The sequence below is a fragment of the Cornus florida genome, unplaced genomic scaffold (assembly GCF_030987335.1).
Source record: "Cornus florida cultivar Cherokee Brave unplaced genomic scaffold, ASM3098733v1 CherokeeBrave_3.0.0_Hap2_Chr02, whole genome shotgun sequence".
In the NCBI taxonomy this organism is placed as follows: Eukaryota; Viridiplantae; Streptophyta; class Magnoliopsida; order Cornales; family Cornaceae; genus Cornus; species Cornus florida.
Genome location: NW_026775572.1, coordinates 112,768,148 through 112,781,869, shown reverse-complemented (window position 1 = coordinate 112,781,869; position 13,722 = coordinate 112,768,148). Strand labels below are relative to the sequence as shown.

The window sequence follows — 13,722 nt, the reverse complement described above, 5'->3', positions numbered from 1 at the left end:
TGGCATAATTAATATGGATGGTGATCTTGACATGAATGCTACTTGTTGTTAAAAATGTCTAAGGTACAGATTTTGATAATCTATATAAAAGTAGTTTGTTAAGACACATTGTTGATCCTTAAAGCTACTTCATTTAATGTTATTCAAATCTATTAAAGTAGCATGTCTTGGATTTTGTGACTTAAACATGTTACCATACATCTATTGTTAATCAAGACTAAAATTGTGAAAGATTTGCTTTTTGGAAGATATGCTATCAAAGAAAAGAATGGTTTGAAAGCATATATTATCTCATATAGACCATCAATGCTAATTCATTTGAACCTTATCAAATCTATTAAAGTAGCAATGTTTAAAAAGTTATCTATATGCTTTTGTGATCTTATATGTTTATCCATACTTTATTGTGTCACCTCTATGCATATAGAAATTGAAGTTGTTCAACTTGAAAAGGTTTAGATGGACTTGAGAAATGATAAATCATATGTCCTGTTTTGAATACCTAAATGAACAAATCTCATTGGAAGAACCATCTCATGAAAAATAAGAATGTCAATTTCTAATGCATTCCCAAGAGTTAAATAATGTCCACCACCATTCATTTGATCATTTAATGGTGAATGTTTCTTTGTGATATTTAAAGGAACCAATTATTTCTTAAAAATTGATATACTTTTAACCATGTTTCTTTACCATGTGATCACATCATAATAGGTATCTTGAGTATCATTTGCAACTAAGCTGACTACTCCCAAAGGTTTCACCAAGAAGAAGAAATTGAATACATGTCTTTGTGCACATATGACTTTCAATTGAAGCAATAAAAATGCTACATATTTTTGCATGAAATAATTTTTAATTGATTTTATTTTTTAAAAGACTATGAAGAAAAATCACCCGGAATTGAAATGTATAAAATTTTGAGTTATATGTTTAAAATTATCTTTGGCCTTACGTGATTAAAATAAGCTCATAGAGCTTTCTTTGAAAGGCTTAGTGATTTTCTCAAGATTGATGGTTTTTGACTAAATTGATATATATGTATTTTCAAAACCATTCATGAAAATATGTTGATTGAACTTATATACTATCATTGAATCAACATTTTTATTTTGTGTAAAGAAGCTTATCTCTAGTATGCAAAATAAATTAAAATTAGCATGATGAGTAAACTTGATTTCTTCTAGAGTTTAAACTCCTCATGTGTCATGAACTTAAATTTCATATATCTATTTGACTTTTTAGTCTTGGGAATATGACATTCAAAAGACACTCTATTCTAACTTAAATGATTAATGTGATATCAAGTGCTATTCTACTTTGATGGATCCATTTTTAGCACTTTAGAACTTCATATGATATTTCTTAAACAATTCTTAAAGAATGTGTTTAAAAGAGATATTAAGCTTATCCACATGAAGAGTCATGTAGCCAATCTCTCACCGCATCTCTTAAGGAAGAAATTTTGGTATCAAGACCTTTTTCTATACACTTCATGAAATGCTTTGACATCACTTCTTGAGAAATATAAATAAGAGAAATATTGAGCTCATCCACATGAAAACTCTTGTAGCCAATTATTTCTAATCATACATGTCTAAGAAAATATGCTTTTGCATAACTGAAAATTTATTGCACATAACTTGAGTAGTGACATTACTTGCATATGCCTTATGCTTTACATGCCACATATGATTTTTATCATTCAATCATATGCCTATAAAAAGAAGACCCTTGGCATCAATGGCTCATTCCATATATCATTGTTTTATTACATTATCTAGCATATCTCCAATACTTGGTATATGATATAAATGGAAGCATACTCATAGGGGGAGATTATTAATAATCTCTTATGAATGGTTACTGCATGACTTGTTATGCTAAATTGACTTATGTTGGAAACTGTCAAGCATGCTAGAAAAGACTTGTTAATCCTCATACTCACACTCATAAGCTTTCATAATTTTGATGAAACTTTCCCTCATTCTTGAAATTATCAAATGGGAAAAATATGTTAGGATTGAAGCTCACTTAACTTCTTAGATTTGCCTCTACAAAGGTTTTTGCCTTTTGGCTCATTCTTATCCATGCTTCATTTTTCTTGTTATTCTTCACTATGTATACTTTTGCCTAATTGAGTTTATATTTCATCATTTGTTTTATGTCTTATGTATACTTTTGAATATGCTATGAACCTTTATGATCTATTGAACTCATGCTATCAATGAAATTGGTATCTTATGATATAATTGCTTATATGTTCCAATCCAAAGCATATTATAGTCATTACCACTATATTGCCAATTCTTGATGCCATCACTTCACTACACTTAATGATAAATACTTAATGAAGTTGTTTAAGCCTCCCACCTTTTTAAGATGATAAAGGGGGAGAAAAGTGTGATGTGTAAAATGCTATGTTGTTTCATATCAAGAGGGAAGATGCCTCTAGTTGTGGGATCAAATGCTTCATGTCATATATCATTATGAGAAAAGTGTGATGTGTAAAATGCTATGTTGTTTCATATCAAGAGGGAAGATGCCCCTAGTTGTTGGATCAAATGCTTCATGTCATATATCATTATGTTATCATACTTATTCTTACATGTCAAATGAATGATATATATGTATTTTAATAGAAGCATGTTGAGAAAGGGAGATTTATAGAAATCTCTTAGAGCTTAAAATGATCTTATATGCATGTTAATGTCTAAAATTCATGAAGAATGTACAAGCATGCTATTTTATAACATTATGTTCATTGAATGCACTTTGATAGGGGGAGCATTTTTCAAATGCTACTCCATTTGCTTATGAACACATCAATGTTTTGTCATCATCAAAAAGGGGGAGATTGTTGACTTCAAGGATTCCATCCAAGGACAATCTAGAGGTTTTGATGATAACAAACCATTAATGGTGTTTAAGGATTAATGTTTACATTGAGTGTTATAGATTATTCACATTCAAAGGATGACCTCAATGAAGCACGAAAGATCATTCCCAATATTCCATTATTCAAGATCATATCAAGGAAAGCAATGGATACAAAGAAGACATGAAGTTGCAAAGAAGCAAATGCAAAGTCCATCCAAAGATAGCTTAGACTACAACAAGCAAGAAAGCAACTCAAAGAAAGGAAGAAAGCAAGTCTACCTAAAAGCCTACACGATCATGGACAAAGCGTGAAGAAAGGGGTAGATAGGATGGTGAGTATTTAGGATTCAATGTCAAAGTATTTATGAATCCATTTGAAGCTCATCTTTATAGGACCATGCATATCATATCATCATTCATATGCTCCTATATCCATTAGCAATAGACTATGCACTTCATTCATATACAATTGACATATAGAGTCTTTGCTAAAGAGTGAGTTAGTTCAAGCTTGCATAAGCTTTGAAAGAACTCATCACTTGTGCTAGAAATGTTAAGACCATTCACATCAATCATATAATTCATATTGGTTAACAATTAAGGCTTGAGAAACCTTCATTACCATGAGTTGGTAACGGACATTAGGACCCCAAAATGCGCTTTATGAAAAATTGTGTTTTTGGCTAAGTGTGAAAAATAGATTTTTGAAATAATAATTATTTCAAAATAAATTTTCCCGATAATAACTCTTTATACTTAAATTAGCCTAAATTGATTTTATCAGAAGTTTTGACCAAGTCTACATTGGTCTACATAATGATTCAATTTTACCAAAACTGTCGAAAATTCAAATTTGTACTAAAACTGAATTTCTACATTTTGATTTAGTTAGATTTCAATTTTCTAGTATTTTTTATTGAATCCAAATGGGGGGTACTTCCTTATTTACATTGTAAACTTAAAGTAAATGGACATATAAATTAAAGTAAAGACATATAAATCTGTTAACTTAGAATAATTCATGATGCAGCAGGTCAATTTCGGTCTACCGAAATTCAGGACCATTATATTTCGGTCTATCGAAATAAGGACTCATGGCCAACCTGAACCATTTCGGTCTACCGAAACAGAAAAGGGTTTTACTTCGATCTACCGAACCAAGAGTACTGAGAGGATGATGACTAAGCTTAAAACCATTTCGGACGACCAAAACACAAGGGTGCTTCATTTCGATCGACCGAACATTGCCCAGATTTGAATCTGAACGGCTATTTTGCCTTGAACTCTGTGCACAATAGTTATATTTTTGAATAGCTGCATCAGAACTCTATAAATAGAGTTGGGGACTTCGGGATTAAGTGTTGCTACACTTGAAAGACATCTTCTAGCATCAAAAGAGCTTTTGTTCTTAATTCAGATCATACATTCTAATCCCATATCATTCATAGAGTATTGAGTTTCAATCTATTCATATATATACTTTAAAGTGAGCTGAAAGTTGTAAGCTTTGATTTGCATATCAATCTTTGAGAGATATACTTGTATGCAACAAATTTGATCTTCAATTTTTAAGGGCAGGTGTGGCCGAAGAAAGAAGAAGCTAGTTGGCTTCAAATTTGTAAGGGTTGGTGTGACCCAAAGGAAGACTAAGAGAGGTTGTCTCTTAGCAAAGTGAAGTAAGGTATTGCTTCATGTAAATGTTTGCTCTCCACCCGTAAGGAGGTGCAATAGTGGATTGGGAAGTCTCAAGAGAGGTCTTGAGCCGAGGAGTAGGAGTTTCCAAACCTCGCTAAAATCGCCGTGTGAATGTTTGCAATCTCTCTTCCCTTATCTCCTTTACATTTTATGCTATTAATTGCTTATGTCCATATCTTGATTATTGCATAATTGTTAGAGGGTGTTAAGTAGAATTTGCAAATCCGAAAATTGGCCATTGTTTGCCATAGACTCTATTCACCCCCCCTAAAGAGTCAATACTTGGGCAACATTATATTTTATTATTTAAATGATTAAATAATTATTTAAAATGGAGTTAAGGTTAAATGGGTTTCTCTTTAAAAGAAAAGGAGATTTTGGATTGATTTAGATATGATTATGTTTTAATTATGGTTAAATGGTTTTGAAAATTAATGAACCTATTAATGGATGTGAAGGTTATACTGTATATAATTATTTATATATATGCGTATCATCGTTTATTAAACTTAAAACTTTATTAGGTTTGATTTTGATCAGAGATAATCTGCTTATTGGTTTTCAGAGGCCTGGGTAGAGAGAGCTTGCTCATAGGGTTTAACCCACGATTTGTTTTTTCAGGTTATTAGAAGTTCCAGTCTCGAGGTTGAGGATCCGCAACTGGGAGACTGTCTTTCATCTATTCATCTTGTTTTCTTTTAAGTAGTATTGTTATTTATTGGATAATGAATTTTTGTTAAGGGGTCTTTGAGTTACGGAATTTCCGAGTTATAACCATTAGAGAGTTATTAATGGAAAATATTATTTATTTGTTTTTCTTCAGCGTATTATTTATTCTTAATTTCATTTTGTAATATGTGCTTGTTTGAAATACTTTAATTGTCTTGATATTCCTTAATTTTATGCTCGAATTTGATCAACTCGTGTTCAGAAATTAGGGGATATTAAACAAAGGAAGGTCAGGGGTTCGAACTTCAGTGAAAGCATTGTGTGTGAGTCCCAACTATATATATATATATATATATATATATATAGACACACACACACAAAAGAGAGTGAACAGCAAACCATAACAAACAGCGGCGAAAGCAACTGATACCTACAGTGGCATTGATTTAATTAGGCTCACACTTTTACTCTATTGTTTTCGGTTCGAATAGGGACTATAAGAATTTTTATTTTTTAAAATTTTTTTTTTTTTCTTTCTTACATTGAAATATTTTGCATCAGAAAGAATGGTTCTTTTTCTTTTTCAAGGAAACAGATGAAAGAACAAAATTTACTATCCACATGTTATAATTTAGCCTTAAAAAAAATCAATTAAAAAAAAAATTAGAGGACAAATTTCAAATGGTGCGGTATTCAAATTCAGCCAAAAAGCCTATGGCAATTGTTGAATTCAATCTAGTGTACACATTAAACAACAACATTAGAAAGGGAGGACAACAACCATGGCAGAACACCAGAGCTAAATTATGGAATTCTTACACTATTCAAATTACAACTTCATATATGAAAATTAAATTCCATTTAAATATCTCCCCAATAAAAATTAAATTCCAAGTGTAAAAGCAAAGCTTTGCTAATTTTATTTACTAGCAATAATCAAATAGCCTCAAAATCTTTTCAGGAAAACTATTCCAAATAAACAAACAGAATGAAATGAAAATAAATAAATTAATAAAACTCAAGATTAGTAAGAGAAAAATATAAAAGATACAAAGGAGAGCGAACAACAAACCCTAACAAATGGTGGCCAAAGTAGCTGATGTCTACAGCGGCAGCGATTGTATTAGGCTCACACTTTTACTGTGTTGTTCTCGGTTCGATTAGGGACTATAAGAATTTATGAGTTTGCTCAATAAAGTGCCTTTTTTTTTTTTTTTTTTTTTTTTTTTTTTTTTTTACCCACTGAAAAAGTAAAAGGGTCGAGTGGTCGGATATAATATTAGTGATACGGAGTACATTTTTACTTATAAGTTTATTTGTGCGCATAAAAAAGTATAAATAAATAAAGAAAGAAAATATGACATTGTAGCTAAACCTTTATTATTTTTTTTTTCCCACGCGATGCTACGATTCCGTAGGCTTTGTTTGGATTGAGGGATTAGGGATGGGTACGAATGCTTCTTTCGTATTTGTACGGAACACACTCTCTCCCTCTAGAAATCACTATTGGATTGCTTGTTCACCTCTGAATCTGATCTTCGGTGGTATCGGTGATTTCTCCCGGAACCCTAATCTTCAGGTATATATATATATATATATATATATATATATATGTTTGTGTGTAATCTCTTTGTTTCTTTATTTATCTATCCCCTTATTCTTCTTCTTCTTCTTCTTCTTCTTCTTCTTCTTGTTTAAAGTGAATAGTGCTATGTCAGAGCACAGGCTTTTATTAGAATAAATATGGAATAGGGTTCATGTTTCCATGTACCTACACATATGTTCTGTGATTTCATTACTGATCTGGTGCTTAATTATATAGTTTAAATTTTAATTCAAACATTGTTGTATTGTGTAGTTCAAGATTCAGATGTGTTTGATCATCTAGATAAAGATATATAAAAGACTACTTACCACAGTTCTCCCCAAAAAAGAAAAGGGTAAAAAATGGTTGGAGTTGTTCCTGGTGAAGGTCAAAAGCGACAGTTACCCCTATGGATGCTTGGGGTAGGTGTTACTGACCAGTCTAAAGAAAATGCAAATGTAAATAACGACAATAACATCAACAAACCAGATGCAAATGAAAGAATTGCATCCAAACCTTCCCAGCCCAAGTCAATAAAAGCTGGAAAGGAACCCCCTGTGGAGACAGACTCATGTTTACCAGCAACACGTGAAACAAAGAGAAGAAAAAGAAAATTGAGTCAATCAATAGATGGGGATTGTGATAGTAATATCTGTGAAAATGGAATGGCAAAGAAAAAGAATGTTGGAGTTCGAGGAGCTCTTGTTAAGGTATCTGCTCCTCGGAAAGGAAGAAAAGCAAAGAGTTCCACGGTTGAAAGTAGTGAAGATGTTGACAATCCGTCTCCCAGTGATGATGAAGGAGAGCTGACTGTGGAAGATTTGATGAGCATTGCTAAAGAGGTGAGTTAGTAACTGTTTCCCTATTACTGCAAGGCGAAGAACATTATTTGTGTTCCTCTATTCTAATGCTGAAAAATTTTGGTACCCTGTTATTCAGTTTTACCTTCATTTATAGATTAAATTATCTAGACATGATATTTAGTGGTACACTTAGATTTTGTAGAATGGGATTTCACCTTTGAGGCTGTGGATTTCATATTGACAGAGCTATGAGGAAAATTTAAAGGTGAATAGAAGTTAATGAATCTAAAATGACACTATTAATTTTGTGCAGTACATTGAAACGGATAAAGATACGGATCAACAGCAGTTATTAGACAGAAAACAGGAAGAAGAATGCCAGTGGTCAGCTACTTCGTTCTCTACAGATCGGTTGGAGGGCTCTCTAAATGTCCCTCAATGTAGCAGGAAATTGCCAATGCCAAAAGAAACAACTTTTACGGAGAATTCAACAAAAGAAGGAATTATAAGTAATCCAATAACTGGGGATCCTACTCAAGACATGTTGGATTTATTCCTAGGCCCCTTGCTGAACAAACCCCTCGAGGAGGAGAAGAAGGTTGAATCAATAGTGCAAGATTTGACATTTTCCTATGAGCTCAAAATACACAACCAGAATGATGTTCTTGGGGAAGAATTGGTCCCCTTAACAAAGAAGAAGAGCAGTCTCAAGGACAAGGTAGCTTTTTTTCTCGACTGAATAGTATGTCTAAATTTGTTAATATAAACCTGTATAGGACAGCAAAGCAGGGACATGAAGATGTTCCTAAGATCCTCCAAATTGATTGGGCCCTCCTTTGTGAATCTTTGTGCACTTGTCATCTCCTTTAGCTGATTTTTCAATCATCCAGAAGTCATCTTTGTCGAGGTGTGTATCATTTGCTCCTTTTATTTAAGTGTCAATTTGTTTCAAACAGTTTATGGTTTGTTGACCTTGTCCTTGGATGACATCTATGTAGGATGAAGCAAATTCCAAGGCAATGGGATAGTTCTTTATCTTTTTGTACATGTAAGAAATAAAGAATCACGTTTAACTTTGTTTTAGCATTCAGGATGATATTTATAGAATAATTTTTGCTTTTGGTGTACGCCGGGTGCCAATGCCAAAGCTTTGCTGGTGAATTATTGCATGAATTATTCTCTTATAAATGCTTTCAGACATACTGGAGCCGTTGTTTTTAGTTTTATCGTAATATTTATATTACTATTACTTTAGCTGTGTATATCAAGTGTAACACAAAATAGTGATTTTCATACCCTGCCCAGAAATTTTAAATGGCATGGCAATTATCTTGATTTTCTATAGAGGTGCATCTAAAATAGTACATCTTTGAACATTGTGGAACTGAAAGATTCTAGTTGTAGTGGCTCTTGGTCTAGATTATCAGTGTAGTTCCAGATTGGCATTATGGAATTTTATGAAGGTAAAAGGACTAGCCTTTGGGTGCTCAAACAAATGGCGACCATGCTTTCATTCTATATCATTGCATTCTGTGTGTGTGTGTGTATATGTGGCTGGCACTCCCCTCCCCTTCTCATTTTCCACCTGACTCCTGCTTTCCTTGTTCATATATGAAATCAAATTTTGAAGCTTGCTCTAACCCATCCATTTCGTGCTCTTCTTCCCTCTCGAGCCCCTCATTTTATTCACCATTTTCCACTCATTTTCAATAGATTGAAATAAATGTTGGACCTGTTTTTCACTCCCTTCATAAGACATCTCCAGCTTCTTGCTCATCTTCCCAATGTTCTCCAACACCCAGCCCTTATTTCTTTACCAGTAGGCTTCCCTCACACTTCCATGCCCCACAACTGCCAACAGTTGGACCCCCGACAGCACTATCATCTACTCTTATGCCCTCAACCAAAGCAATTTCTTCAAATAGAGCCACTGCCAACCCCTCCCCATCAATACTGCACACTGAATTATCCACTCACCAATCAGTAGGGGTGTTGTAGCCCCAACATCAGAAGAAGACTTCCCACTCACTGACCCAGCTCCGCGTCCCAGCTTCCCAAAGCCCCCCATTTCACCTTGTAATTTCAATTACATCATTAAAGCCGCATCAAATTCCTTGCAGTCTTAGTGAAATTCCTTTCCTATGGATAAAACTCCATCATCCTTTTGGTTTCCCGCTGCAACAATATGGTTTTCCTGACGCATGTTGCCATCCTTTCCAGTTCCGTTAGTATCTCCATCCCTGTTTCTCACCCCAGAATCACATTCCATTACATCACTATCAGGTTCCCACCAGAGGCCCCATGATAGAAGTAGAGAAAAGATGGGAATGACTAGGCTTGAACCAGAAATACTGACCTCACCTTTACATTGGGCTTAGGTATGGAATCAGGTCCTACTGTATTAATTTTTTTATCTCCTTCGGTCAAGACTCAATGGACCACTTACCTTTCTGAGCCCAAGTCCATTTTCTACTTTGATTGACTTGCTGCATACAATCTTGGACCAGCCTGCTCTCCTTGGGCTTAACATTATTAGCCTATAACTAACGCCCCCTCTATTTTACCTCGTGATTATCTGTGCTAGTTTGACCCAACCCACACCTATGTTCCTTCATGACATTCAACTGACGGCTCATTTCATTGGAGTTTAAAAATTCACCCTCCTCATCAAGTGACTCCCCCCTGTGCCGCCAACCATCTTCCATGTTCTGCGATAATATTGCATATGTGCACCGCCTGTTCCTCTTTTGCCTTTTCCCCTTCCACGCGCTTTGTGGTCGTGCACCACACTCCATCCCCTTATGCACCTCGAAACATAGCTTTCCTTTCTCAATCTCGTCTCTAATCTAGCGACACACCCACCCCCACCCCCCCCCCCCCCCCCCCCCCCCCCACTCTTTTTTTTTTTTTTGCAATTTCCTCCCATTCACGACCACTCATCCTCCAGTATCAAGAAGCTTTCATTTTTGCTGAGTAGGGACACCATCTTCCAACATTCAAAGAGAAAATAGTGGTTAAAGACACCCTTAATTTGCCTATTCTTATGGCAGAAAATAGTTATTGAACCTAAATCCTGAACTTCGATACATGTACAGCCATTTATATTATGTATAATCATTTGTCAGGTACTGGAAAGAAACAAATATTTAACATGCATGCTTGTCTAATTAGAGAACATATAGAATTGCCCCGACATTAGGAGGTGGATTTGATTCTTGTCGTTGCTTCAGAAAATTAACATCACAAACTGCAGTCGCTAGGATATTTAAGTAAATAAACCCAACTTGCTTAAATGAACAGACAATTTAGGAGAACCAATTCTCCGCACCTTCCTTCCTACCTCCAGTATATATAATACAATGGGAAAGAAATCCACAATTTTATTATATTATATTTATACACCACCAAATGGTACAACATAACATAGAGGGAACAAAACCATCATATCTTATTCATGATATAAATTTCTATATATTGATACATGTCATTCTTACTATTACTCTATTGTCTCTCTACATCTTTCTAGTTTATCTTGGGAAATACGAAGTAAAAATATATAATTATAATTGAAACATGAGTATTGGAACCGGGGTGTTTTACATGTAGGGTAGGGGCAGCAGAGAGAGAGAGTGTGTTCACCAAAGTACTCTGCCCTAATTCTCAGAACTTAATTGACTCCGACTGCATCAACTTTGCCGCTCTCTAATGGATTGATTCTTAAGTCTGCAGAAATCTGGAAAGGCCTACTTTATGGCCAGTCATCTTGACATCTTGTTGAATCTGTTTTCTGTATTCTCCGAAAGTGAAATTTCTGTAAACAGAAGGTTCTCTGCAGCTTCCAATCAAAGAGTCATAAGAAGGGCATAGAAAGTATGCTATCGAATATCTTTCAACCTTGTCATTAGCCATCACTTTATGTTCCACACTCTTGTATACATCATTGCTCCAAGCCTGCAATTTAATTAATTTGTTATCGTTACGTGCCTGAAGAATGTTCAGAAGTTAAAGAAGTAGTACTATTTATACATCAGTTGATTTATTTATATGCATGCGCAATATAATTGATAGACAAGTTTGGAATTTTTGTAGTTGGCATGCATATTGAAATTAAGATTATTGATTTGAACCCTGCAGCCATAAATGACCTGAAAGAGATCTCCAATGTTGATGATAAGAGCATCTTGATTGGGTTTGACAGCCACCCATTTGGAGTCCTTCATGAGTTGAAGTCCACCCACTTCATCCTGGTGAAGGATTGTAAGAAAATCGCTGTCGGTGTGGGGTACTAATCCACAAATCTCAGGTGATACAGGACAGGGCGGATAGTGGTTCAGGCGAAGGAAGCATGTGCTTTCATTGCAATGTTCCTCAAAGGCTCCTTCTTGGTGATCTAAATTCATTGCCAAAATCCCAGCAAGCAACCTTGCTAGCTCTTGCATTTCCCGTGCATATTCCTCCATCACTTCCCTATATATATATATATGTATATATATCCAGAAGTTAGTTCATTTTTTGACAACCTGAATTAGTAGTACTAATTGGATGGAATGAAAGAAACAGAGAAAGTATGGACAAGTAAGTAGGTACCTTAAGGTGCTAAACTGATCTCCATAAGAAGCTTCCTCTGAAATTTTGATAAGAGGAATGTGGAAGGCCTCAGACCATGAAAATTGTTTTGGAGAAGTAGCAGTTGGACTTCCCCACCTATATGAATTATTTAAAAGGCCACAGGTTGCCTTGCTTTCAAAGGGTGCCTTAAACAACTTAACTTGTTCTCTCCTCATCTTTCTGAGGAGCTCAAGGCTTATGCCATGGTTCACCACTTGGAAGAATCCCCATTCGGACGAAACCCTTGAAATCTCCCTGGCACAAGCTACTCTCTGCCTCTCATCCTCACTTCTTAGATTACTAAGATCTATTAAAGGAAGGTCACATTCCTCCATGGCCACCACTTGATGACTTGGGTGAGTACTATTGTCGCGCTGCTGATCATGAACATCAGCAGCACAAGTACCAGTACCAGTACCAGTACCGGAGGAGGAGGAGTACTGGTACTCATGTAGAAGCTCTGCATAGTTGTGAAGGAGAGGAGGGTTGGATTCGATCATCATTAATTTTGTGGTGATGGTGGTGGTGATGAATGATCAATGATGAGAAGAAGATTAACTTGGTCCAAGAGTGTAGAGCTAGGTTGCGTAGCGTAGAGTAGAATTGATTATGAGATGGGGAAAGGGTATTTATACATAAATGGATTGGGAGATAGATAGGGAAGGGACAAATTAAGAGCACAAGGGATGATGGATGGATTAAAGTAAGAATTAGTAGTGTGAAGCACGGAAATTGCGACAATTGTCACAAGGAGAATATTTGAGTATGGAAGTGTGTGTGAGGGGGACCAAGTCTACACTCCACATGCATGCACTAAATTAATTATTGAATGCTTGCATAGACAGACATGGCAAAAGTAGTGGGAAAATGTTTACAAGAATGGATCCAAACCTAACTTATCTTTGACTTATGCTTGCATGAAAAAAGTTTGATGCAACAGGGATTGGGACCCTTGAATGTGAATTAAATGCCAAGCAGGTGGGAAGAAAGTTAAGGGACGGGACGGGACGGGACAGGACGCTGGCAGTGGCAATGGCAGTGACAGGGGGGGGGGGGGGGGGGGGGGGTGGGGGGCTGGCTATCCCTCCCCCTCGGCCCCAGGTACGTTATAGGAAGTCTTGTGACAAGTGTTTGTTAATAACAGTAAATGTATATGTTGTTGGGTTGTTTCACAGATATATGGTCCCATCTCCAGAGACCATTTAGTATATTGTGGTGATAAATTGTTTTCAGTCATATGGAGTGTACTGAAGAAGGAAGATGGCCTTAATTTTTAGGACAAAATGAATGGGACCAAGTGAAGTGGTCCTTAATGGTGGAATACCCAATCTTCTTGTGATATCCTATAGTGATTAGTCTTTGCTTTGCTATGACAGTCCATGTGCATTCGGTATGTATGTATGTATTGATCATTTGTTTGAGAAAGTAAAAGTAAAAGTAAAATGTTTTATCAGGGTGAGGAGGGAGCAAGGAAGGAAAAAG

The 13,722-nt window shown here is 35.5% G+C and overlaps 2 protein-coding genes across 3 annotated transcripts; one reads left to right on the top strand and one right to left on the bottom strand.

Moving 5' to 3' along the window:
• The first annotated feature begins 6,601 nt into the window (after positions 1–6,601).
• Positions 6,602–8,801, top strand: LOC132295571 (uncharacterized). 2 transcript variants are annotated; one of them, XR_009478545.1, is made up of 4 exons: positions 6,602–6,823; positions 7,103–7,671; positions 7,946–8,539; positions 8,631–8,801. XR_009478545.1 is itself a non-coding variant. In XM_059793865.1 (3 exons), exons 2-3 carry the CDS (start codon positions 7,192–7,194, stop codon positions 8,369–8,371), a joined length of 906 nt encoding a protein of 301 aa, XP_059649848.1. In that variant the 5' UTR covers positions 6,602–6,823; positions 7,103–7,191; the 3' UTR covers positions 8,372–8,801. The 2 variants fall into 2 exon arrangements, 1 of the variants encoding a protein (XP_059649848.1); XM_059793865.1 differs by having other exon boundaries at positions 7,946–8,801.
• A 2,255-nt stretch (positions 8,802–11,056) lies between these two features.
• Positions 11,057–13,101, bottom strand: LOC132295570 (gibberellin 2-beta-dioxygenase 8-like). The gene is made up of 3 exons (XM_059793864.1): positions 12,220–13,101; positions 11,778–12,099; positions 11,057–11,583 (listed from the first exon to the last, which is right to left on the bottom strand). Exons 1-3 carry the CDS (start codon positions 12,741–12,743, stop codon positions 11,350–11,352), a joined length of 1,080 nt encoding a protein of 359 aa, XP_059649847.1. The 5' UTR covers positions 12,744–13,101; the 3' UTR covers positions 11,057–11,349.
• Positions 13,102–13,722: the final 621 nt, after the last annotated feature.

Excerpts from the sequence above, each read along its gene's own strand:
- LOC132295570 (XM_059793864.1), bottom strand. The coding sequence starts at position 12,743 with ATGATGATCGAATCCAACCCTCCTCTCCTTCACAACTATGCAGAGCTT. Across the intron at positions 12,100-12,219 it reads GATCAGTTTAGCACCTTAAG|GGAAGTGATGGAGGAATATG; the intron begins GTACCTACTTAC and ends ATATATATATAG. Across the intron at positions 11,584-11,777 it reads ACATTGGAGATCTCTTTCAG|GCTTGGAGCAATGATGTATA; the intron begins GTCATTTATGGC and ends ATTAAATTGCAG.
- LOC132295571 (XM_059793865.1), top strand. The coding sequence starts at position 7,192 with ATGGTTGGAGTTGTTCCTGGTGAAGGTCAAAAGCGACAGTTACCCCTA. Across the intron at positions 7,672-7,945 it reads TGATGAGCATTGCTAAAGAG|TACATTGAAACGGATAAAGA; the intron begins GTGAGTTAGTAA and ends AATTTTGTGCAG.